This window comes from Rattus rattus, chromosome 12 (assembly GCF_011064425.1).
Source record: "Rattus rattus isolate New Zealand chromosome 12, Rrattus_CSIRO_v1, whole genome shotgun sequence".
Taxonomy (NCBI): domain Eukaryota; kingdom Metazoa; phylum Chordata; class Mammalia; order Rodentia; family Muridae; genus Rattus; species Rattus rattus.
Window position 1 is genome coordinate 48,450,935 of NC_046165.1, and position 25,629 is coordinate 48,476,563.

Consider the following 25,629-nt stretch of genomic DNA (forward strand, 5'->3'; position numbering starts at 1 on the left):
GGTTGTGAGCCACCATGTGGTTGCTGGGAATTGAACTCAGGACCTCAGGAAGAGCAGTCAGTGCTCTTAACCGCTGAGCCATCTCTCCAGCCCCCCATATTTTTTATCAACTGAAAATATAAGACTTTTTAAAAAATGTTTATGGAAAAATACACAAAATCAAAATATAAGATGACAGTATCTTCAGTCATAATTATTAAAATTTTATTAAGTGATATACCTAAGCAAATGTGAAATCATTACAAAATTAAGTGATGAAAGACTTAAATTCAAGGAAGTATTGAGATTAAAATAATTTATTCAGCATTTCTTAAGAATTCTTTTAAAAGTTAATGAACATCTGTTACAAGGAAGTAAAATCAATGGGGTGTAATTAAGACTAAATTAATAGGCTAGCTCAGTTTCACACTTTAATGTAGAAGAATTTGTGCTTTATGTCCTGGAAGATATTAATCAAAATCACTTGTATAAAGTTGAGCCTAGCCTCAAAAAGGAATTTCTAAAAATTAAGTAGATCTTTATAGATAACTATTAAGAACTGTTTTGAGATGTGACCAGATGTACTGGGGCCTGTACAGCTGAGAACCCTGCCATGGTATGAGGGAGGAATATCTATTTGCTGTCTAATAGAGCTCCCTTTTTTTGTTTGTTTAACGTCTAATTCAGTGTTTCTCATAGGTAATACCTAAGCTATACACACATACACTTCCCACACACACACACGCCCCGCTGCCAATGCTGGAGATCAAACCCAGGAGAGACTTGCTTATGCTAGGCAAGCCTTCTGCCAGTCATCCTCAACCCAAGATGTGGACGTTTTATTTTGGTAGAGGAATTTAGTTACATATAAATAACTTATAATAGCATGCAGGATACAGTTAAGTAACTTGCTTGATAGAATCACTTTAGCCAATTATATATTTTTGTCAAGGAAAGATGAATGTTATCTCTTATTCACAAATTATTTCAGGTAAATTTAGATTTCTTCTTTGATATATCTCTGTGCCCAGCAAGTGCTTATTTAACACTTCCCCCTTTGTTGACAGAGCAAATGAATTTTAATAGTAGCTTAAACAGAATGTGATTAGGAAGCCAGCTACAGAAGCCATGTGTGTTAGAGCCGTACACATACATTTACTGAGTTACAGGCTATGTTGGATGGTCTGTGTTACATCTCTGCTCACAAGCAATAATCATGATGACTCAGACACTAATTTTAACCTTAGCCAACATCCTTGCATTGTGAGCTATTTACTCATAACTCATTAAATAGGCTTGGCTTTTAAATTGCTTTATCATCTGTATCGTTCCCACTGATTTTAAAATTGCTAATAAAATGCTAGCTTATTTTCTTATAAATTTTTACATAGAACTAGAAAGTCTGAAGAAAATCGTGTGTTTTTAATAATTAAATGAAGTCTGTTTTATATTTTTGTCTTAAAATAACTCACTTTGTTGCATAAGAAAGCATATATTTTTAAAAGATCTGCACTTCGTTCATGTCTTAGTAGGAAGCATAACTTATGTGCGGTCCTGCACTTTGCATGGCTAACACTTGTGACTAGGAGGATGTCCTTGCACTGGGTCAGACTTAACACTTCTCCTCAAAGTCTAAAGTAGAAGTGTTTTACATACAACCCCCACTTTAAACCTGTCCAGGAAGAGGTTAAAAATTTGAAAGGATTAAGTATTGACTTCCCATCCTCTAGTTTGTAGACGTTAATAGAATCTCATTCCAGAACTCAGGAGAATTTTATTTAAGCATGTTTTGCTCATAAGAAAAGTATTTTTTCACAGTACAGCTAATGCAGGCTCTAAAAGATTAACCTTTTCAGCAAACCTGGTATGTAAAAAGTGTAGACTCATAAATAGACACATTTGGATATTCTTTAGTCTATGAGATGGATGATTCACTCATGTTCTTTCAGTGACATGACATTAAAAATCTTATTTGCTTAAAAAAAGTTATTTGATATTCCAAAGTTCAATTTTTCACTCAACATTTTTAGAATGCCTGCATTGTGAAAGTGTACATATGTAAGACAGACTGTATCTGGTATTTTGTATTCACATTGAGTTATGAATGTAAATGTCTATTTTGTGCCAAGTTCTAGGTTAGGTACTGGGGATCTGAGTGGTTTGGTTCACAGAAGCATTCCGTGCTGCATCTAGAGCCACTAAACCGGGCTATGGGCCTGGGCTTCTTGCTAACCGTGAAGTAGGGAGGGATTCTTAGCCCTTCTTTCTCTGTCTGCTGGAAGAAGAGCGTGACAGTCATTGGCGTTGAGGGTTAATTGAGATATCTAGCTTGAGCTTTGGCTATAGTAAAACACAGGTGGTCACCAAACCAGGAACCCAGCTTTAGGAAGCTCAAGGTAGGAGGGTCATCAGGAGTTTGAGGCCAGCCTTGCCTACAGGTAAGGTTCTACCTCAAAACAAAAACCAGACAACAGGAACTTAATGAATGTTACCTTTTTATTAGTAGTGCTTTATAAGGAGCACTTAAGACTTCAGAGAAACACTGGAGCAGGCTTATTTGTTATCTTCATCTTTAGGCTGGGATAGTCATCTGCTTTTTATTATTTGAGGTCTTATGTTTCATTCACTCTTCATGATGCACAGGCACAGTTTACAATACAGCAGAAAGCCATAAGGACATTTTAAAATTGGGTACAAGAACCACTGCATGGGCTAGGTCCAAATACAGGAGAATGTATTCTTAGGTCCTGGAAGTATAGTAAATAACCTTTACCACCTTCCTTTAAACAGATAAAGAGACACTGATGAGTTCTTTATAACATTTGCTTATGAGAAAGAAATTACACAGTCATTGAAACAAAACTGTCACGGAAGCTTTACTCTTGGCCTTTTGTAAGTTATCAAGATATCTTAGTAAGATCCTTGTAAATATTTCTAGAAAACCATAAATTTAAAGCTAGACATTTTCTGCGTACCTATAGCATAGCATTTAGGCACTAGAATCTGTAAATATAGTTAATTTTGAATTTGCAAAGATATGTTTCTAAAGAGGTATGAGGGGAGACAGTATAGTCATGTTTTCCTGTCCACTACTAATTGTTGTAGATTAGTATGGTGCCTTAAAGTTTGAGGACTTAAATCCAGAAGTGAATATTCATTTAAAGAGCTACATAAACATGCATGGATTCCTTTGGTAGTTCATAACAGCATCAATGATTTCATCATGAAAGCTAACCTCTCTAGTTAAGTCCTGGGAAGCCTTATTGCAGCTCTGAGGCTGGTTTAGCTGTGTCTCTAGTAACACATTGTATCAGTACAGCTTTATTATCTGGGCTGAAACCTTGAGAAAGAAAAAACTTGACAATGATGTTAAATCACTACCAGTTTTTCTCAGTACGCAGTCTGAATGCCAAGGAAAAGTCAGCCCCTAGTCTGGGGAGGTGTATATATGTATAAACAGTTGAGTAGCAGCCACTGGCAAATTGTACTTTTTAAAAACCGTTTCAGTAGTCCCTTTACGTTCTGATCAAGCCACTCAAAGTTCATTAAGATTTGATACAGAAGGCAAAGCAGTTTTTTCTTAATGTAACATCTGAGGAAATTATGTAGCTGACATTGATTGTTGTTTTAGTATGAATTTTTGAAGGACTTTGTTTGCACGGTACTTTTTAAAGGGTTTCTTTTAGTCTGCATAAGCAGCTTTTATATTACCTTAGAACTTGTAAGTGAAAGTCAGTTATAGTTAATAGTAATTAATATTGAGCTTTATTCTAAATTTTATATGTAATCAAAGTGTTATAATATATGATTAACTATTCAAACTCAGCCAAGATAATCAACAGGTTTTGTTGGTTTACTATAATAAGGTTGGATTATACTTAGTTTCAGTGATTTCTTCCCTGCCTCCTTTTTCTTTCTTTTGCTTTGTCTTTTTTGAGATAGAGCCTCACCTATTAACCCTAGATGGCCTCAAAACACTCGTTAATCCTCCTGCCTCAGCTAGAGGGATTCCAATATGAATCACCACTTCCAGCTCGCTTATTTTAAATAGACAATTTGTTCTTAGAGACCATTAGGAATGATGTAGGTGAAACCATAGGAATGATGTAGGTGTTCTTTGCAGAGTAAGTAGGCAAGGCGTGCCCCACATTTAGAGTTTAGCTGGGAGAAGAGTCCTTAAGCAGTCATTCATAAAGTAAAGTTTAAGATTTCTGTGACTGTTAGCATGAGATAGAAAACATTAGCACAACTCTGAGATTTAGCAGCAGAACAGATAGTTTTAGTATAACACTAAATTGAGTAATTGAGGAGTTGAGTAAGGTGTTGACTTTGTGGGTTTTAGTATGAAATTTTGAAAGACTTTTTTGCATAATAGATTTTTAAAAGATTAGTAAAGTTCTTCTGTAAGAGTGTTCTTGAATAATGTTCATTTAATATTTTTGAGCTTGAAAAATGAGCATAGAGTGATTGTGAGAGTGGGTCTTCCATTCTCACACCATGTGCTCAGCCTGGACCAAACTGCCCATGCTGTGCTGTGTGGGAAAGTGCAGTTGCTAATTTTTGTCCCTTGCTGACCAGTAAGGTGCTACTGTAGCCTGGCAGGTGATCGATTGCATGCATGCAGGATATCATGCACAATCATCAAGTGGCACTATTCATTTTTAAAGTGACACGTGTAACTTTTATTGCAATCATTAATACAAGCAAAGAAGCTAGCAGTGCTTTTATTTATTTTTTATTGTTATCAAGCAGTTTCCTAGAAATTTTCAGCAAAATTATAAATTTAGCCATAATTCTAGTACGAAATACAGGAACTATAATAAAGCTTTTGGTGCCTGCTATTTTAAAAGTCAAATCAGTAGCTCGAATGTGTTTTACAATCCCATTTTGATTCACTGTCACCCCTGCTTTAGGTAGCTCTGTACATTTAATTTGCTCTCCATGTTTATTTTATAAACCAGTTCATCTTCTTCATGGAATTTTGCTCTTAAGTAGAAAAGATTTTGAATCGTATGTTGTTAGCATTTGCTATAGTGAATGATAGGTGAAACCAAGACATTCTCATTGAAAGACAGCTTAAAGAAAAAAAATAAATAGCAAAAGCATTGTCTTTATTTACAGTGTAGAAGACCACAGCTTCACTGTCGGTGGGAATGTGAAGGCAGAACACCCCAGAGAAGGACATCTTTAGTGATAGATTTACATACCGTTAGCTCACAGTACTTGATTAGCAGCCGGGCTCTGGACTAGCTAGCTGGGCACGTTGTTTGGGATGCCTTTGATTCTGTGGCTTCTGAAGCTTGCTGGCTGCATGCTTGTTGCCTTTGTTCATGAGACAGGTAATTACTTGATAAAATGAAGAGCATCGCTGTGAACAATTGACCCTTTGGAGCAGTCCAGGCTGGTCAGCAGTCTAAACCCACACTTTAAAGCCATCATTATGGCCTCAAACTTAAGAGTTTCCAAGGTGCAGACAAAGGTGTTGTCTTCCTTTAGTACAAGTCGAGTGCCGTTCTCAGACTTGATGAAGTATTTAAATTGAATGATATTTGACGACACAGAGAACTCCTCCGGAAACCCATCCAGCCTGCTTTTGGATACCAGAACAATGCGAGATTTGATTTTTGATATGAAATCAGGAGCATTACAGAAGATTCTCAGTCCTTGTGAACGGTCGTGGTTATCTGTTATTTCTAAGAAAGTGGTCTCTCGGGGTGTCAGCTGTTCTTTTTCCCACCTGGATTTAACCTCCTCCGCCAGCCCCTTGAGCTGGAAGAATTCTGCCTCTTGAGCAAGAAGTTGATTTTCTCGAAATCCTTCGGGAAGTAGAAGTTCTCCATTTCGTAGGAAGTTTAGGACATGCCTGAAGAGGAGCCCGTCCCTGTCAATGAAGTAATGGCCATCAGCATCAAATGGACAGAGGATTTTGCCATTTACGATGCCTTCCAGGAGGGTGTCTGGGTACTTGGTCAGTGTCTGCCTTTGAGTAATGTATAGATACCCACCGACGTTGAGGGTCGTCAGTGTGGATGTGCAGTTCTTGCCGTGCTCGGCGTCTTCCAGGCTGTTGTGCCTCCCTTCGTACTCCCGTTCTTTTTCCCTTCTGATTATTTTACGCTCCATTTTCAGGATGCTATTTCAGCTTGTTCTTCTTGGCTTGGAGATTTTTTTCTTTTAAAAAAGAAACACTACCACACAAGCACGCCTTTATTCCGTCCCAGCCTGGCGATGCAATGAAATGCTGGTAGCACCGCCTGCGCTGGCAGCTGGGTTTTGCAGTAGGTGGCGTGTCAGCTATGCATGCAGGAGCTTTCTGGAGTAAGACGGAAGAGAGAATTTGCATTTAACTGTGTCAGGGAAGGGATTTGTTGTGAAAGGATTTCTGTGTCTGTTTTTGAGTAAATGAGACTTACTCAGAGTAAATTGACTTTCCTTACCAGTTAAACTGCCACTCCAGTTTAATTCCCAGGTAAATGAGAATTTCTGTCCGTTTCTAAAGGTCTAAGTCATTGCTTAGTCTAAGTCAGTAGACTAATACTGAGTTACACTGTCATTTTTTAGAAATAGTATATGTTGTACTGGTTTATTTAAAAATAAGTCATAATAGGGAATCTAAGGTGAAAGAAACTAGCATATAGAATTTTTTCCTATAAAAATACAGTGTTTGCAATGTTTTAGACTCAGACAAAAGTATCTAGACGTGCTGTTGTGACATTGAATTTGAATTTAGTGTTTTGGATTTGGACCTCTTTGTTAAATAAGAAATTTGCAGAGCTTCTTTTCACAAAAGGTTGTTTATTTACGTATTTTTTACCTCAAGGTTAAAAAAAGTCATGCAGGCTGGCTTTGTAGTATTCATTCACATTTTGTTAGTTACGATCTATAGCAAATCCACGAGCTCGTTTTACCCTGCTTCGGTGCTGTGGAGAAAACTGTAGCCATGTGCGTGCAGGGAGAAAGATGATTCTGATGCCTGCTTGGTTACAGTGTCATGGTTACGTGTCGTTAGGGTTTGTTATCTCACAGAGAGTGATGGAGTCTGTGAGTGGAGGGCTTCCCTGCCTCTTCGTCCTTAAAATCACCCTCCAAAGCATTTTAGATTCTGAGCTTAGGCTTCTAGAATCAAAGCCCTGGAGATAAGAAATCTGGGTGTGCTTCTAGTACATATTACTTGAGCAGCCTGTCTATTAAATTACCCCGAGGAACTCTGTTGTAAGAGTTTGGCTTTTATATGAAAGTCACTTACATTTCTGTTCATTAAATATCTTTTAAACTATATATTTTTATAGCAGATAATGAATTTAACATTTAAAATTTGAAATTGGACTAGAAATCTAAGGCCTAATCATTGTTTGATTATGATCATGAGATTCAGCTTCTTTACCAAAGAGGGAATTTCGTCTGAGAGAGCTTTTTGTGTTTACCTGGGTTTTACACTTGCCTTGGTAGAGCCATAAACTAATGCCTCCTTCTCAGCCCTGTAGTATTGAAGAAGAGTGTGCTCTTACATTCTGACAGAGGGTGTGTGTGTGTGTGTTAAAATGAAGTTTTGCTATGGGTGTGACTTATTTTAAGAACTGAATAGTTGGGTGGAAGAAAGATACCAGTTTAGAAATCCGTGGAGTTTTGTTACTACCACTGAGTAACATCAGCAAGAGCATAGTAGTTCATAGATACATGCAGTCTGTTCTTTATGAACTGACAGGACACCTGAATCATACAATATGATCATATTTAGGAATAGGTTTTCTGGCATAGCTCAGCTTCCTTGGTCTGTCTGTAGATGCCCTCATGGGACCCCCCTGATGTTGGTGCTAGAGAACAGGCTTCCATTGGGGTGGTGGGCAGGTCAAACAGGCAAGTTTGCTATCTCTTTCTGAAGCCCACTTACAGTTTCTGCTGACAGATTCTCAGCACCACTGATAAACATGCTGTTTCTTCAGTCTCGCCTGTTGTTATTTTATTTGTTGATACAGGGTTTCCTTCTAGCCTAGCCTGTCATCAAAATCTTGATAGTCTCCTTTCTTCAGCTTCTTCAGTGCTAGGATTCCAGGTGTGAGACACCATACCTAGCTTATAGGCTTACTGTGACACGGTCTGACACTCTTCCACCATGTGCCTCTCACCCTAAGACTCGCAACCTCACTATGGTGTGCTTTGCTTCGGCAAACTCGCCATGCACGATTTGCTTGCCAGCTTTGGCTGCCACTGCTGGTTGTAACTGAAGCCTTCTCATGGTGCCTTACTAAAAGAGATGTGAATCCACAGGACTTCCCTTTTGTGTCTTGTCTGCCGTCTTGCATCTTAAAAAAGGAAACTGGCATCTAGTAGATGCCACTGCATCCCATGTTACTGCGTTTCAGCCATGTGATGGCACTCCTGGATTTACAGGCTTCCTTTGGTTATTGCTGCCTGTGTTGTACACTTGCTAGCTTGGCTTTGTGTGGACTCTTCTGACTTTTTATTGTGATAGATGCTTGTCGAAGGTAGTCAGATAGTCTATATAATATACTATATAATATAATATAATATAATAAATGATAAAATTTATGTAATAAACTATATAATAGTACTTGTGTGACAGTACCAGAGAGAGTCCGTTTGTATGACTGTTTCTCTGCCTCACTACAAGTATAACGTAGAATTAGCAGTCCAGCAACTCCATCACAAGAACCAAAGCCACACATCAAAGGTTGGCTCCTTTGACCGCCCTTGACCACTAGCTTAGAGCATCTCATCTAACTTTGTAGTCAGGAAGGCGTCACTGTGGGAAGCAGAGGCTCTGCTTCCCTTATGACCTTACTCTTACGAGTTGGATCACTCGGTGTGGTAATTCATGCTTACCCTTATCCCCAGCTCTCAGAAGTTGAGGTCAGAAGATCCTGAATTCAAAGCTATCTAGGCTACATAGTAATTCAAAATAAATTTTAAAAAGGAAATAAGAAAACCTCATAGAGGCGTTTAACCTCTTAAACACCATAATCTGGAACCTTACAAAAAGAGTCCTTCAGCAACTTGTGAATTTAAATCTCATTTCCTATAGTTAAGCCCAATGCCTAACCGACTTCTGGCAATACTTCCCATTATGAGGCAATGCTCATCTACTGTCTGTAGAAGGCAGCACTTAGGCAAGGCTAATAATGGAATTCCCATCTTTTCTACCGACTCTTAATGGGAAGTGATTGGCATAGGACATGTGCAGGCTCTGCTTATATGTTATGCCATGTGAGGAAGCTCCCATCGATTGACAGATACAGGAAGGGGCTGATGCCACCAGACTCAGCCGATCTCTCTTCTGTGAGATCCAAAGCAGCCATGGTTTCAGGAGCTTCCATTAACAGAATGTCTTCACATTCTGTATCCCCGCCAGAACTTTTGCTTATTTCACATTTGCTTTTATTGCTTTTCCTTTGAAATGGTGAGTTCCGTGACTTTAGAGAGAAAGGTGAAAACAACTAGAGCTGTCGATCTGTGCTCGATTGCTACTGTGTCTCCCTCTCTGACCGTGACTCCCATTCTGTTTCCAGTGTATTGATCTGTGCTTTGACTTCACTGCTTTTACAAGTCGAGTTTCTCTTCTTGACGTGTGGCTTGTTTCCTCATGGTCCCCCGCTAAAGCATTGGCTGTGAGTGGAATCCATACTGCATTCCCCATGAATGTTTTATGTTGGCCTCTTTGTTTATTAAAAAATAAAATGCCACAGAATAAAAAATTTTTCATGTGAATCTAGTTCTGTTTGCATGTCAAAGTTTAGTTGTGTTTGAAATACAGAATTTTGAAATACAAAATAGCATTGGCAGTTTCCTCGGGCTAAACTAGTACTGACACAAGTACAGGGTCAGCTAACTGACCACAGCATCACTCAAGCTATGCAGGGAACCAGAATCTTCTGGAACTCACTGGACATGGTCTCTGGCCAGAAAAGCAAGTGAACATGTCATTCATGCCTCATGGTTTTCTGGTGCTGCTTCTTCACAGAAGCTGAGGCCTGTGGCTACATTGGCAACTTTTTTCTAGACTTGTAAGAGTACAGGGGACAAGAGTGTTCTATCAAAAGAGCAAATAAAAATGATAGACCAGTGAGAGAAGTTCAGGTAAAGTTCCATCCACAATCTTGCTTTTTTGATCCAAGGGCAGTCTTGACAGCTTTAAATCTTAGTTATTCCTACTTCGTGTGTGCTCTGTGGATGACTCTTTTAGCAGCACTCATGTTTTATAAGTAAAAGTTAAACTTTAAAATTAGCGTTTAATGAAGAGTTTGTTCTAATTTGTATTTATTTATATGGTGTGTGATGTGTGTGGACATTCAAGATGTGGCCCACACACATCATAGACCAATAAATAAGTAAATAGGACAGTTGTGGGAATCTGTTCATTAACAGACTAAATTTAGCTCATCAAGCTTGGTGGCAAGCACCTTTACCTGCAGAGCCATCTTGCCAGCCCTTTGTTTTTAGTTGTAGCCACTTGAAACTTATTTTACGTAGATTAGCAAAGCATCTGTCTGCTATCGTGTCAGCTCTAGAATTATAACATTGTACAAACTCATTTTTTGTGGCTCTGTATGGCAAAGTCAAATTTTACTGGTTTGGGGGAGTAGGTAATTATGTTAATAACCATGTCTAAGCTCTGAATGAATGAAGGTATGATTTTGAAAACCTTTATAAAGTTTGTGGGATTAAGGATGGAGAAATCTCACTTTTTTTCACATTTAACATTTCTAAAATTGTGTTAAAGTCATTGGCTTGCCAAAAATTAATGCCAGCATTTTGTTTCCTTAGCAATATATTATATAATGATGACTTTGGAATTGATGTCATTTTTAAGCAACTCTGAGATGCTCCTTTCATATGTCAGGAAAATAAAGACAAAGAATGGGGAATGGGAATGAAAGAGAGATGCTGAAAGAAGGAAAGGTTGCTGCTGAACACTGAGTTAGTAAGAGCTGTGGAAACACCACCACAGGCCGCAGCTGAAGCAGGCTGTTCCGAGTAAGGAGTTCAGCATGTTCTCAGAGCAGTCCAGCAGGTGCTGAGAGTCAGCCCCCTAAGAACCAGCCATTGAGGAAACTCCGCTCTGAGGAGGGAGCCCAGCTTTTGTTTTTTTGGCGGGGAGGGTTTCTTTTCATAGCCCTAGTTCTTAAACCCTGGAGCTCAGGGATCTGCCTGGGATTAAAGAAAGGCGGGTGCTACCAAGTCCTGCTTCTAAGAAGCAGTCTAAATTTAAAGGAGGTTGGGTTTTGATGTTTGTTTTGGTTTTTGATTCCCTGGTTGTTTAAGAAAGAGTTCTTTTTGCTCATAGTCAGACCATTTTTCAGTCTGTAATTGGCTAGCTCTGCTACTTTGGGACGAGGTGAGGTGAAGAGCATGGGGTGGCATGGTGCTTGCCTCATGGTAGCCAAGAATCTAGAGATTGGGCTCTTGAAGGAGGTCCAATCTACATAGTTGGAAGAACTTTTTTTGTTTTTGTTTTTGTTGTTGTTGTATTTTCTGTATATCCTTGGTTCTCCTAGAGTTCCCTCTGAGATTTGCCTGCTTCTGCCTTGGGCTTCTGCACCACCACTGCCCTGATGGAAGAACTCTTAATAGTATCTTGAAAATCATAAAGAACTTCACTACTGTTACGGTAAAGAGAACGAGAGTTATGTGGGGCTGCCCAGACAGCTCGGCAGACAGAGCACTGGTTGTTTTTCCAGGGGAGCCAGGCTCAATTCCCAGTACCCTCATGGTGGATAATAACTAGCTTTAACTCTACTACCAGAGAAGCCAGTGCCCTCTTTGGTCTTCTGAGGGCACTGTGGGCATGGGGTGCACATATCTCAATACAGATAAAACATTCATACATTGATAAGTACAATTTTTAAAAAAGAGAGAACAAGATTATTAAAGGTTAGCTAAAGAGAACATGAATCAGACTTAACAATGTGCGAATTCTATGATTTCAAATATAGCTGCTAAAGCCAGTTAATAATATCCTTTAATCAGGGCCTAATTCAAACCATAGGTTGAATGTTCATAAAAGTTTAAATCTGAAATTCAAAGTGTGTTTGAAGTTTTGCATTATGGATTTTTGAACTGGGGTGCTTATTTGTAGAGCCTACACAAATACTTCAAATCTGTAAAAATTCAAAATTGGAAACAGTTCTGTCCCCAAGTATTTTGATTACAGATGCTCAGCCTGTCCTATATTACAGTGACTTTCCTGCCCCCTTTATTACAGCATAGTATTCCTGCATATAAAAACAGCATTTGTTTTTCTAAGTCTATTTTGTGTCTAGATTTTATTTGTCTTATTCTGGATGTGTGTGGCAAATGCACACAGATGTATATTTACATGTACCGGTACATGTGTGTGTGCATGCATGTAAATGAAGACCAGAAGATTGGTGCTGGGTCTTTCTGTCTGTTGCCCTACTTTGTTTACTGAACCTGAGCTTACCAATTGGGCTAGGCTAGCTCAATGGCTTGCCCCTGGTTTCTCCTGTCTGTGCCTCCTGAGTGCTGAAATTACAGGCAGGCATCTGACTGAGAGAGTGCCCATCTGACTGAGAGAGTGAGGTGGGGGGAGGGAGAGAGACAGAGACAGAGAGAATGAAAATGAGAATGCATGTATACATGCACACAGTCTATGTGCAGACTTAATACTGTGGGTCACACGTGGGTCGTTGTCGTTGTTCACACTGTGGACACCAGGTTAGTTGGCCCATGAGCCTCTGGGATTATTCTGTCAGTACTCACATCTTGCTTAGGATCGTTAGGATTATAGACATATATAACCTCCTCTAACTTTACTGGGGCTCTGGGTTTAAGCTCAGCTCTTGATGTTCACATGGCAAACATTTTCCCCCATTAAGCCTCCATTTTATATTCTTGAAAGCAAAATTGAGAGTAAAAATTCTGTGTTTAAGGAATTTTGTGTTTACTTAATCATTTGTTGTCTGAAATCAAGTGAAACAATGACTTGTGAATTTGGCTTTGTAGAAGAAATTAAAATAATACAAATATGGTAATTTTACAATATTGGCTTACCAAAAACAAACAAACAAACAAAAAGGAACCCTGTTTAGTAACTATTGTTTGACAAGACTGTCCAAAGTCATCTTCCACACCCTTAACCAAGCATTTTCCTTTCTGCTCCTAGACACAGCCTGTCACCAGCAGGTACTCTTAGGCAGGGTTGAAGCATCTGTGTGTGTCTGCACCTCCCAGCCTTCTTTCTCCCCATCCATGAAGAAAAGGAGAAGTGTAATGAAGTTAGGTTCTTCTAGATTTTGAGCTTAGTTTTCAATTACAGTTCTAAGTTCTTGTTAAATTGGGTATTTTCAACATACTGAGTTGAATGGTATTATAAGAAGGCGTGTATTATCTCATTCCTTAAGGTCAGAGAAGATCAAAATATCAATTCACAAATTAGTGATGATTAACCTTTCACTTCTTAATAGGGGATACTGAATCACTTATCCCACCCCAAAAAAACCTTCTAGGAAAATATAGTAAGTGAGGAGAAAGGAGATTACTGGGAATATTAGATATCATTTACCTTTCAGATGCACATGATTAGAAGTACTTCTTTTTCAAAGATGGTAGGTAGAGGGGTGATTTCAAAAGTCTAGAAGATCAGGTCAGACTCTCAGCAACTAGCCGTCCGGTTGTGTTGTAGCTGGAGTTGGAAGTGTCCTTTAAGGTGTCCACATGCAAATGGAACTCAGTAGTCTCATGGAAATGAACTTCTGGGTGCCTAAGGACTTCCTAAGTAGCTGATGTCATTGTTCACATGATGGTGCTAACACACACCCTTCCTGCTTACTTACTAATGTAACTTGCTGAAGAGAGCTGACAAACTACTTCTTTTCCTAAAGCAGCATTGGCACTAGGTGCCTACAAATCTGTTTTTAGTGTATGTTTTATTTACTCTTTAATTTTCTCTGTTCCCATTATATTTATTAAGAGTCTTCTGGCTATAAAACAAGAATAAAAATTAGTAAAACAATCTGGCCAAAGAGTTGGGCAGGTTAGAAAAGATCTAAGAGGTTTTTTGCTTGGTTGGTTTGTTTTTTCACAAAGAAGATTAGCCGATGTCTAGACCTAGGGAAGGAAGTGTAAAGCCGGGGTGAAGAGTCAGTAGAATGAGTAGTCACCACCACGTGGTCCTCGTCATTGGGAGTTTGAGTCTTCTGAACTGGAAATTCCAGGTATAAGAGCATGACTGGTGCTGTCAAAAGCTACTGCCACGGCTGTTTCAGTGACGTTGAGTTCCCTTATCACTCTAATCCTACCTTCCCTAAATCCTTCCAGTTGTCAGGGTTTCTAGCAATGCTCTTTTTGGTGCCCAGCTGGACATAACTTCTCTCTGTGTTTAATTCAATACTCAGCTTTGTAACACTTAGTTTTAACACTTAGTCACATTGCACAATACAATATGTGGTGACATAGGAGGCAATTGTTCAGTTAAATTAGATGGCAGGAAAAGTTCAGGGCCACATAGTATGTCCTGTCTCAACAAACACAACACAACAAAAGTAAGATTAGCAAGTATTCCTACAGCTTACCTTAGGCCGCTTCCTTAGTGATGTAAGATAAAGCTTTGCTTTAAGTACAGGATGGATGCCAGTTGTCCATCTGCTTTCTCTTCTTGTGGAAATTAAACCTCTAATTTAAATGATCAGTTTGGGTTTCTGTAAACATAAAGCAGGATACCGCGGCAACACTGACCAAATCCTTATAGATTTGGTCTCCCAAGTTTACAACTAATTTAAAAGTATGTTTTTAAAAGAATTTACCTTTACAGATTTTTTAACAAAGACTTTCATAAAAACAGCCTCCTGCCCCATAGCCCTTCTCTTAATTTAAAAAGTTATCTAATTCATAATCAAATTATATAATTACTTAAACTAGTATCAACAAGTTTGAGCAGAAGTATGTGGGAGTGCTTGCGATTAACCTACTACCCACTAGTGTATGGCGAAATACTGCATCTGTCACTGTATTTAATAATGGGGAAGTGGGTGCCCGAGTTAATCTGGGAGTAATTAAATGAGGTATGTCCAGTGCTTCCATTATATTGAATCCACCTGTATATTCTTTTCCCTATCCTACTAGACATGAATATGTCCTTGAACCTGTTTGGGGAGAGTCCTGTAAGCTCAGCCTTTTTTCTCACATTTATAAAAATTGTGCTGTTTCCAGTGTTTTACATATCCATAAGTCATGCTGGGGCCTGCAGTGTTGGTCCGGCAGGAAAGAGCACTTGCTGCTCTTCCAGAGGCCCACGCTTGTATACCAGCAGCCACATCTGGTGCTCAGAGCTGGCTGGAACTCCAAACCCCCTCTCTAACCTCTCTGGGCACTTGCCACATGTGGCATGCCATGGACACTTTTCAAGTTACACAGGTCTGAGGATGACTTTGTTGTGAAGAACACTAGTACTCTGGCCAAGAACCAGGGCTTTGTTCCCAGTACCAATGTCACGTGGCTCTCAACCACTGTGAGCACCAGACCTGCGGATCTGAGGCTTCGGACCTCTGCGGTCACCTGTACATACAGTCACTTACTCACACAGACACGCACAGATAGACAGAAAGAACAGTTACATTTACATTAAATAAAGGAACATTATTTGGGGATTTCTGTGTTTCTTTTTTGTTTGAAACAAAGCAGTGTTTGGTGTTAGGGTTGGTGGTGCACACCTTTACTCCCCAAATGTGGGAAGCAAAAACAGGTGAGTCTGCACGTTCCGGGTCAGTCTGATCTATAACAAAAGGCAATGTGAATGTATTCAGTTTTGAATTTTTTGTAAGTCCATAAGTAAAACCAATTCATTTGGGGTATGTTATATGTTGTTTTGTTATATGTACATATCATGGAATGGGGAAATCATGCTACATTTATACATTTTGAGAATATATGGTATGGAACAAACACTGCACTCACCTCTATTCCCTTACCACATGAGGCACGCTTCCTTTATCTCTGCTGTTTCTGATGTGCTTGCTTTCTTACACGGCAGGCACTTGACAAGTACATCCTATGTGTGTAACAGTAACAGGATCATCATTTAGATACTCACGTTCTTTCAGATTGGTCCAAAAGGTAGTTTTAAGTAAGGATTTCTATAGTAATATGTACACTGTGTAATTACCAGCAGCGGTGTGCCGGTGAGTGCTTTAAACTAGAACACCATGACCAACAATACCTTTCCCCTGGTTTATAAGCAATGACTGTTCCCCTGAGTCTTTAAGAAGTATGTGTTAACTTTAAACAAAGAACAAGCAAATCATGTTTAGGGAGGCCATTTCCAAAGTGAGTTGGCTTCTTAAATTTAAGAGGAAATAGGGGAAGCAAACTGAGAAATAGTTAACTAACACCAACCAGTTCTTGGGAATATTTATTGCTAATGATTAAGACTTTCCATTTACCTTGAGTAACATATGAAAGCAATTTTCGGTTTGTAAAGATATGGTAAACATAAAAGTCTGGTCTGAAGGAGTGAATGCATAACCTTTTTACTTCATGTGTTTTGCCTACATATATGTATGTAGATCACATGTATGCATAGTGCCTGCAGAGGTCAGAAGGGATAACAGATCACATGGAACTGGAGTTAAGGATGATTACAAACCCAATGTGGGTGCTGGGAACCAAACCCTGGTCCTATGCAAGAGCAGTAAGTTCTCTTAACCTCTGAGCCCTCTCTCCAGCTGTGTGAGTAACCTTAACTGAGGAGTAGAAAGTGCTGGTCAAGTTGAAATGAGCAGGGACCTTGAACTTCCTGTCCACCCTTTCAGATAACATACGTGTGTGTGTGTGTGTGTGTGTGTGTGTGTGTGTGTGTGTGTGTGTGTGTGTGTGTGTGTGTAAAAGTGATGGCAGAACCCTTTAAGAGTTAAATCCACTCTCTTAGAGTGGGTACTGTTAAATAGGTGGGGAGCCTTAAAGTAGCCATTTTAGCATTCAGTATTAGTAAATACTTGGATCTGTGGTTGAATTATCAGGGATGCTACCTCCAGACTTACTTTGTTTTAGAAAAGCATCGATTACTGTCTAGTATTGGGCCTTTCTTCATGTACTCAGGATACTCCATATAGCAGAAGTTCCCAGATTTTTCTATTATTGTGAGACTGAAGCATGTTCTTGTTTAAAACTTTCAGTTTCATCAGAGACAAACTGGAATATAAGATCTGTGTTTGCTGGGCTGGACCTAGGCCTTCCCACTTAGAAGTAGCAGGTGTGCAGCTCGCTCAGTCTTCATGTGGGTCCCAAACCACTAGAGCAGGGGCTGTCCCAGAAGCCGTTGCCTGCATATTGGACTTGTTCTTTTAGCTGGGCTGCCTTGTCTGGCCTCAATGGGAAAAGAAGCACTTGAAGTGCCAGGGTTGGGGGATATCCGGGAGGGCCTCCACCCGCTCAGAGAAGGGGAGGAAGAAAGGAAGGATTGTAGGAGGGGATGACAGGAAGGGGGGCAATGAGTGAGATGTAAAGTGAATAAACAAAAAAGATTTGTGTTTGCTTTGAAAAAGTTCAGTCTACTCATGACAGGACTTATTTTTAGGTTTAAAATGTAAAGAATTGTGGTGTGCATAGTGTTTCTTTGCTGGCACATTGTACTGTGAAGTAGATGTGGGTCTTGTCATTGTGCTGAAGAGTTTCTGTATTGAAGTACTCTGACAATTTTTAATTCAGATGGTAAGTTTCATAATTAGTATTGAGGACCACAGGCTATAACTCCTTAAATTTTGGAGACAAAGGTCTAGGAAGGTCACTGGAAGATATTCTTTAGTGGATTGTGTAGATGTGGTTCCATACGAGTCTGTTTTATTCTGCGTGTCACTGTTCGTATAGCAAATGTGTGCTGCTTGTAGACAGTGCTGTATCTTAATCATCTTTGATTCTACAGTGCCCACGTGGTGACTTTGAATGGTAGTCGTTCATAGTGGAATGAATGAAGTAGGTTACCCTGAAGAGATAAATCAGTTGCATTTCTGGTTAGTCAGAGAATTTTTTTTCTTGGTGCCTTCTCAGTGCTCAGGTGAATTTTTGTAGACCTACAGCTGCTGTCTGTGAGAGGCACTCACATGCCTCGCACATGGCAGCTTCACTCCGCCACAGTGCCCGGTGCCAGTGGGCTTGTCAGGTCTAGGCTCTCCTCTTCCTCTCCCCTCCTCTTTTTCCTCTTCCTTTCCTCTCCCATTTCTCCTGGGTTAAGTCAGGATGACTGTAAGAAAAAATATCTTTTTAGACAGATATTCATAGTAGAATCACTGTTTGCTTGTAATAGTCCGTCTATGTAGCCCAAGCCTCCTTATCTCCCTCCCCATTGCTACAGACATGTGCCCCTCAGCTTAACCACATTAAGCATAACCACATTAACAACCTCAGGTTCATCATGCGTGATTCCGTATACTCACTGTTACCTACATAATGCATTATGTGCCCAGTGTTATATTTTCCCACCTGGCTGATTCCCCTGTAGGATATTCGAGAAGCTCATTTATGTATGGACCTTTGATTTAGTGCTTTAGACTTTTTCTTATTTCTGGAGTAACTTGTTTTACAGGTGGAGTCCTCTACTTCATTAGATTAAATGCACTGCCGGGTCTTTTCAGTCTGAGTAAAGGGGCAGTGTAGCTCAAGGAACAAGGCAGAAAGGCCCCAGTTTTCAGCTCACTAAGAATGAGGCTTCTCTATTCTGATACAAGATGTTGCTCTCAACTTACTACTCTACTTTTGTTTTCTTGAGTTATATGAATTATGTTTCAGTTATGTGTCAAAATGCCGTCTTGGAAATGATGAATATTATCTCTGAATACATTTTTCCCCTTTCCATTCAAGATAAACTGTCATTGGAAGGAATAGTGGTTCAGAGAGCGGAATGCCGACCTGCTGCCAGTGAAAACTACATGAAACTAAAGAGGTTAGTGTTTAGTAACTTTAAATTGATGCTCAATATTTTTCATGGGTCTTAGGACACATGTTAGGTTTTTATTGGCTTCATCCAAGCCATGGGTTCTGTTTGAAATGTTTGCTGCCAACACTTTGGGCTCAAACCAAGAGTTCGACATGATGGCACACACTTTTAATCCAGCAGTTCTCTGTGAGTGAGACTAGCCTGGTCTACATAGTGAGTTCCCAGCTATCCAGGGCTAAATAGTGGGTAGTAGTAAGAACATCTTTGTTAGAGAAACTTCAGAATCAGCTGTTGGAGCTACTTTAACCTACTGTATTACATTCTAAAATCAGAGCTGATAGGGTATTTTTTTTTCTAGTTGTATTTATATAAGCTTGCAGTTATGTATGTGTGTGCACATTTGTTTGAGTGTGGTGTGTACGTCAGAGGTCATATGAATAGTGTTCTTGGGTGCCTTCCACCTGTCATTTTTGTTTGTCAGTTTGTGTTTTGGTGGTTCTGTGTGGTTTTGGAGACCCCGTGTTTGGAGACAGGGCACTCAGTTGGTATGGAGCTTACTACTGTAAATGGGCCAGCTGGCCTGCCACTTCAGGGATCTGTACACACACACACACACACACACACACACACACACACACACACACACACACACACACACACACACACACACGTCTCCACCTCTCAGCACTGGCATAGTACTGCACCCCCGCGTAGGTGCTGAAGAGCAAACGTCTCCATAATTGACAGGTGCTTTTCTAATAATGCCACCTTCCCCACCACAAATCTTGGTTTTCTAATGACACCAATGGTCTAATGGTCTTCATAGTGTTTTATTTTCAAAGACTATAATTTCCCTACAATGAATATGTACAGACTACTGTCTGAAGAAGCAAGTATGGTTACCAGAGAATAATTTTGCTTTTGATCTATTGAGAATTTTGTAAAGTTATGTATTGTTAATGAGATTTTTGCTTCAGCCCCCCAACTTCTATATGCCATTAACATTTTGTAATCAATATTTAAAGACTCTGAGTCAGTATCTCCCTCCCACCCCCAGTGTTTTGAGACAAGGTCTCTCTGTCCGGGAGCATGCTTTGTAGACCAGGCTAGCCTCATACTCACAGAGATCCAACTAACTGCCTTTGCCTCCCAAGTGCTGGGATTAAAGGTGTGCATTACCACCAACTGGCGAATCAGCATTTTTTATCCTGAAATAAATTAATACCAGTTTCATGATTTGTATTTGATAGGTGTCAGCACCGTAAGATTAGAGTTACTTATCCATCCATCCCTCTACTCATTCATTCATTCTATACTATCTGCCAGGTGCATTTTCAGCACTAGAGAAACAGTTCTGCATGGGGTAGACACTGTTGCTAAGCAACTTTCCTTAGGGGCTAGTTTCCTTAGCCATGCAGTGCTGCTCCTTGAGAAAGTGCTGCCTAATAACTGGTCTCCTGGCTGTCCAGCATTCCTGCCTGGGAGACAGATAGTTGAAACCAGCACCTCTAAGGTCACATTGTATTGTAAATTTACCCCCTTTCCTTTCTTTTTTTAAAGATTTATTTATTATATATAAGTGCACTGTAACTGTCTTCAGACACACCAGAAGAGGGCATCAGATCCCATTACAGATGGTTGAGAGCCACCATGTGATTGCTGGGAATTGAACTCAGGACCTCTGGAAGAGCAGTCAGTGCTCTTAACCACTGAGCCATCTCTCCACACACCCTTCTTTACTGTATTAGATGCTGTTTCCTGAAAGGGGGGTACAAAAAAAGGCTAGATGTGGTTTTTGTTCTTTTGTCTAATCTTTCCCCCAGTTTAAATGCCTCCCTGGGGCAAGGAAAAGAATGACAGTCAAAATGAAACTTTTTTTTTTTTTTTTTTTTTTTTCAGAGCTGGGGACCGAACCCAGGGCCTTGGGCTTGCTAGGCAAGCGCTCTACCCCTGAGCTAAATCCCCAACCCCTTGACAGTCAAAATGAAAATTAGCTTTGTAAAACTGTCAAGAGATATTTCATTCTTCGTTTACAGCCTATGTGAAGTTTATGCTATAATATGAGCCTTTTTGAAAAATGATCTTCAGATAACTACAAATATTGAAAAAGTACAAAATCAAGTATTGGGCTACTTGTGGGAACCTCTTTGTGGTTTTAATTTCTTCGGAAAGGACTTATGTGAGGATGAGAGCAGACAGGCCACCTGCTGTGTTTGCAGAATATCTGCCTTTTACCAAAATGAAAATGGAAATATGCTATATGGCCAAATATTCATATTTTAGCCTTAAGTGACTAAAGGAAAGAATCAAAGTGATTCGGGAAATGCTGATGATGTGTTTCACAGAGTAGATGACATCAGTTTTTTTGAAGGTGGAGATTGTTTTCACTAAGTAGAGAAGCATGAGGGTGGGAAGAGTAGAGAGATGGGCTGTCATAAAGACACAGGGAAGACTAGGTTCTGTAGCCTAGATGTGTGAGATGACAGGGGCCCTTCTGTCATGAACTCCGCAGTATATATCATGCATGCCTGCCTGAGTACCCAGTGCATTCCCAGTGTGTCAGAAACACCTCAGATCACGTGTCAGAAACGAGTCCCGGCAGTTTCTTAGCACCCATAATGCCACACCGCCTCCTTGGTCCACCACCCCACAGCCAATGTCATAAAATCTTGTAGATTTTTCTCAAAACCTCAAAATCCTTTTTTTCTATAGGCCAGCCTTCTTTTAAATACGCCACAGAAGCAGCCATGCTTTCTTATCTGAGTCCTGCTTCCCGCCCTGGTCTCCTCAGTGCAGTAGCTGCACTGCAGTACCAGGGCCTTTTAACTCTGGATCACGCTATTCCTTTTTTTTTTTTTTTTTTTTTCCCCTGTGATTTTTTCTCCATGGTCATCCTATACTCTGTGTGCCCTCTCTCCTTCCTTTTCTCTTCTCCCTCTCCCCCTCACTCTGCATCAGCCACTCCAATCTCACAGGCTAAAACTCTATCCTTGCCGTCATCCTGACCCCCTGTGCTGGCTGTGGCTTTCAGCTTGAGGCAGTCTTTTCCTTTTTCAGATGTCTTCTCCCATAAACCTTTTCACTAAGGCCCACCTTGACCCCACCTCATTCTCTGCTCTGTGACTCACACCTCTCACTGTGGCTTACCTAGCTTTACTTCCCGCCTGTCCCTGCTTCAGTGAGGCTCTCACAGGAGCAAAGGCTCAGGTGCTTTGTTGGCGTTAGCTTTGGTGTCTGTTTAGTTCTTCCGCGGCACATAACAAGGAGTCAGAGAATGCTTGAGAAGTGAGAGAAATGCAGAAAAATAGGCCTGAAAGTTACAAGCTTCACACACCATTTAGGGAGGTACTAGCAATTTTTTTTAAACTGGTAGAATATGAAGAGATCTGTATTATAACTGGATCACTCTGACAACGGGCTAATGATTAGAAATAGGTCAGGAAGTGAGAGGCTTAAGAGGTAACAACCCATACATAGAGCATCTGAAAGCCTCAGGGGCTGCTTCAGAAAGGAGGTGAGAAGCTGTGTTTGGGGAATATTCTTAGGAAGAGTCTGGGACTAAGTGAACTCAAACTTGTGTGGTTATAAAATGATAGATTCTCTAGCTGGAGATGGCTCTTATGGTCTGCGTGTATGTCCCGTTGTGGCTATATCAAATTAGCTTCATTCCATCCCATATATGCCAACCAGAAAGGGTTATACTGATGAAAGAGGAGGGACTGCAGGGTTTCCCTAATTTCCATGTCTATCTTAATGTTTATCAACATTAATTTATCAAAAAGACTTAAAACAGGAAATACTTAGTGTTGCAAGGGCAGGACCAGTGACTAAACTATCAAAATAGCAAAGGAATATATATAAGTATTAAAATGTGTCTCTGATACTTTGCTTATAATTACATAGTGTTGGGTATAAGCTTTGATCACTCAGTATGTTTTTAAATCAGAAGGTACTGTTCTTGCTCCAAAGAGTTTACAGTTTGAACCTGGAAAAAAAACCCTACATGCACCTGTTTTGGTAAGAGTATGTTTATTGGCATTGTAGCAGTGAGATAGAAGTGTGCTACTACTGTTGAATACAAAATGGAAAAGCAGAATTCCAGACATAGGTCACATTGAAGCAGAAATAATTGAGAGCTGACTTAGCAAAAAGGATATACCACACTCCGGTTGGATTCTTCGGCACTCTTGTGGTTGCTGTCTCTTAGTGACGTTCACATGTTTTGATCATCTGGCTCCAGTCTTACTTTCTGACTTCATTTTCGGCTACTTCTCTTTCTATAAAGATGAGTAGATCACACTTCAGGGTCATAGTCCAGATATGCCTGAGACTTTACCAACATGTGCCCTTGTTGCATACATGCTGCACTCTCCACCTGCAGTCTTTGCTTTTGCACCCTCAGCAGAATCTCCTCCCAGGTCCTGTTCCCCACCAGACCTAGGATCTGCCATCCTTCTGTTGGATATGCCACATATTTATTCTTTAATAGTTTGGGTGTATCTGCCTTGTTTTCTGTTGTCCTCAGGCAGATATCTTCTGTACCATTCTGATCATGATAACAGAGACTGCATTATCCTTCTCTCTCTCTCTCTCTCTCTCTCTCTCTCTCTCTCTCTCTCTCTCTCTCTCCCTGTTTTCTTTCTTTCTTTTTTTTTTTTTAAAGGTTTATTCATTTATTATATATGAGTACACTGTAGCTGTCTTCAGACACACCAGAAGAGGGCATCAGATCTCTTTAAAGATGGTTGTGAGCCACCATGTGGTTGCTGGGAATTGAACTCATGACCTCTGGAAGAGCAGTCGGGTGCTCTTAACCGCTGAGCCATCTCTCCAGCCCCAGCCTGTTTTCTTTTCTATTCTCATTTTGTTGAAAAATCTAGTATGACTGACAAATAGCCAGAGAGCGAAGTGGATCAAAGTGGAAAAGAACTGTCAAAACAACATACAGAAACAGGGGAATCATTGACACCCAGCTTCTGTATTTCTTTAACTCGGTGTTGTTGTTAATGAAATATGTATGTATGTATGCAAAAGTGTGCATCATACAAACACACATGCCCATGTTTATTAATTGAAGACAGGCTTCATAAATAAAGACAGTGTTGAGAGTACTTACTTAGCATGTGTGGCCACGTGTCCATTCCCTAGCACTATAGAGTGCACACACATACACACAGTAAAAAGCGACTAGTTTTCCATTTGAACAAAACCCACGGACACCGAGCACCACTCACATTCCAGTGGATTTTTGAGGCAGGATCTCACTGTGTATCTCAGGTCATCTCTGTCTGTACTTCTGCCTCCACACTTAGTAGGATGTGCCACGGCCATGGCTGACTATCAGAAACCTTTCTTTCCTTCAGGTGAATCAGTAATTTTAAAATTTAGCCAGTGAGTTTTTACTGTATTATATTTTGGTAAATAGCAGTTGAGCTATATGGTCTTAGTGGCTGTATCACAAAGTGTAGGACACACAATGTATTTATACTACATGGTCTTAGTAACATGAGCAGCTGTATTACAAAGTATATTACAGGGGTTGGGGATTTAGCTCAGTGGTAGAGCGCTTGCCTAGCAGGCGCAAGGCCCTGGGTTGGGTCCCCAGCTCCAAAAAAAAAAAAAAAAAAAAGTATATTACAAAGTGTAATACACATAATGTATTTACAAACAGCCTTCTTTGAGAATAATCAGTTGTATTTTAGGAGAATTTGATTTTAGTAATCAGTTTTTATTATAGCTCTGTTATTGAATTTTGGATGATAAATGAAAATTACATGTTCATTAAATCTAAGTTAATGAGATCTTGTCATTTATTTAAAGGTAGAAGTCCTTTAAGTAAATGAAATTCAGTCCAAGAGAAACAGTTCTGCTGTCGTTTCCTTTTTTCTGATCCCATCACACAGTAGACTGGTGCATGAATCCGGGCCACTAGACAACATAGAAAATAGACCTTAGTCTTAAAACCCTAGACTCAGCTTTTCACATGGTGAGCCAAGGCCCTGTAGTACTTCAGTGCTTTCTCTGTGGTGTTAATTTGGGTTGATCTCAAGAGTTTTATTAGGAAAAAACCTGTTTTGGGTTGGTGAATATATTTAACATCAATTCAGAGTGATACATACTTAATTTTGGTTTAATTTTGCTTCATAGAGTATAACTTTATTTCCTCCTGTTGAATTCCTCGGTCATCTGTGCCACATATTTTTAAAATTACTCACATGAAGGAAAGAAAGGTTTCTGATAGTCAGCCGTGGCTGTGGCACATCCCACTACATGTGGACACAGAAGTACAGACAGAGATGACCTGAGATACACAGTGAGATCCTGCCTCAAAAATCCACTGGAATGTGAGTGGTGCTCGGTGTCCGTGGGTTTTGTTCAAATGGAAAACTAGTCGCTTTTTACTGTGTGTATGTGTGTGCACTCTATAGTGCTAGGGAATGGACACGTGGCCACACATGCTAAGTAAGTACTCTCAACACTGTCTTTATTTATGAAGCCTGTCTTCAATTAATAAACATGGGCATGTGTGTTTGTAGCATGTATGATCAGCATATATTTGTAGTTCATGTTTCACTCTGTCAGTTGCAGGGACACCTGTCCTGGTTATCTTCTTATGGGAACGTCCTTGCAGTATGTGCTTTGAGGCCTTTTAGATGCTTTTGCCAGTAACTCATCTAAAAGTACTTGCCACAAAAGTTTTTTCTTCCGAGGCTGACAGAAAGTCTTAGTAGGTAGAGGTGCTTGCC

At 40.0% G+C, this 25,629-nt stretch overlaps 2 protein-coding genes across 2 annotated transcripts in view; one reads left to right on the forward strand and one right to left on the reverse strand.

Moving 5' to 3' along the window:
* Positions 1 to 25,629, forward strand: part of Gtf2f2 (general transcription factor IIF subunit 2) — a 121,968-nt gene that overhangs the window by 47,374 nt on the left and 48,965 nt on the right. The window contains exon 5 of the mRNA XM_032917430.1: positions 18,808 to 18,889. Coding sequence (XP_032773321.1) covers positions 18,808 to 18,889 — 82 coding nt within the window. The remainder of the gene's footprint in view (positions 1 to 18,807; positions 18,890 to 25,629) is intronic.
* Positions 2,458 to 6,280, reverse strand: Kctd4 (potassium channel tetramerization domain containing 4). Its single transcript, XM_032917429.1, has one exon. It carries the CDS (start codon positions 6,100 to 6,102, stop codon positions 5,323 to 5,325), a length of 780 nt encoding a protein of 259 aa, XP_032773320.1. The 5' UTR covers positions 6,103 to 6,280; the 3' UTR covers positions 2,458 to 5,322.

What these genes read in the sequence shown, in the direction of transcription:
- Kctd4 (XM_032917429.1), bottom strand. Translation starts at nt 6,102, where the DNA reads ATGGAGCGTAAAATAATCAGAAGGGAAAAAGAACGGGAGTACGAAGGG.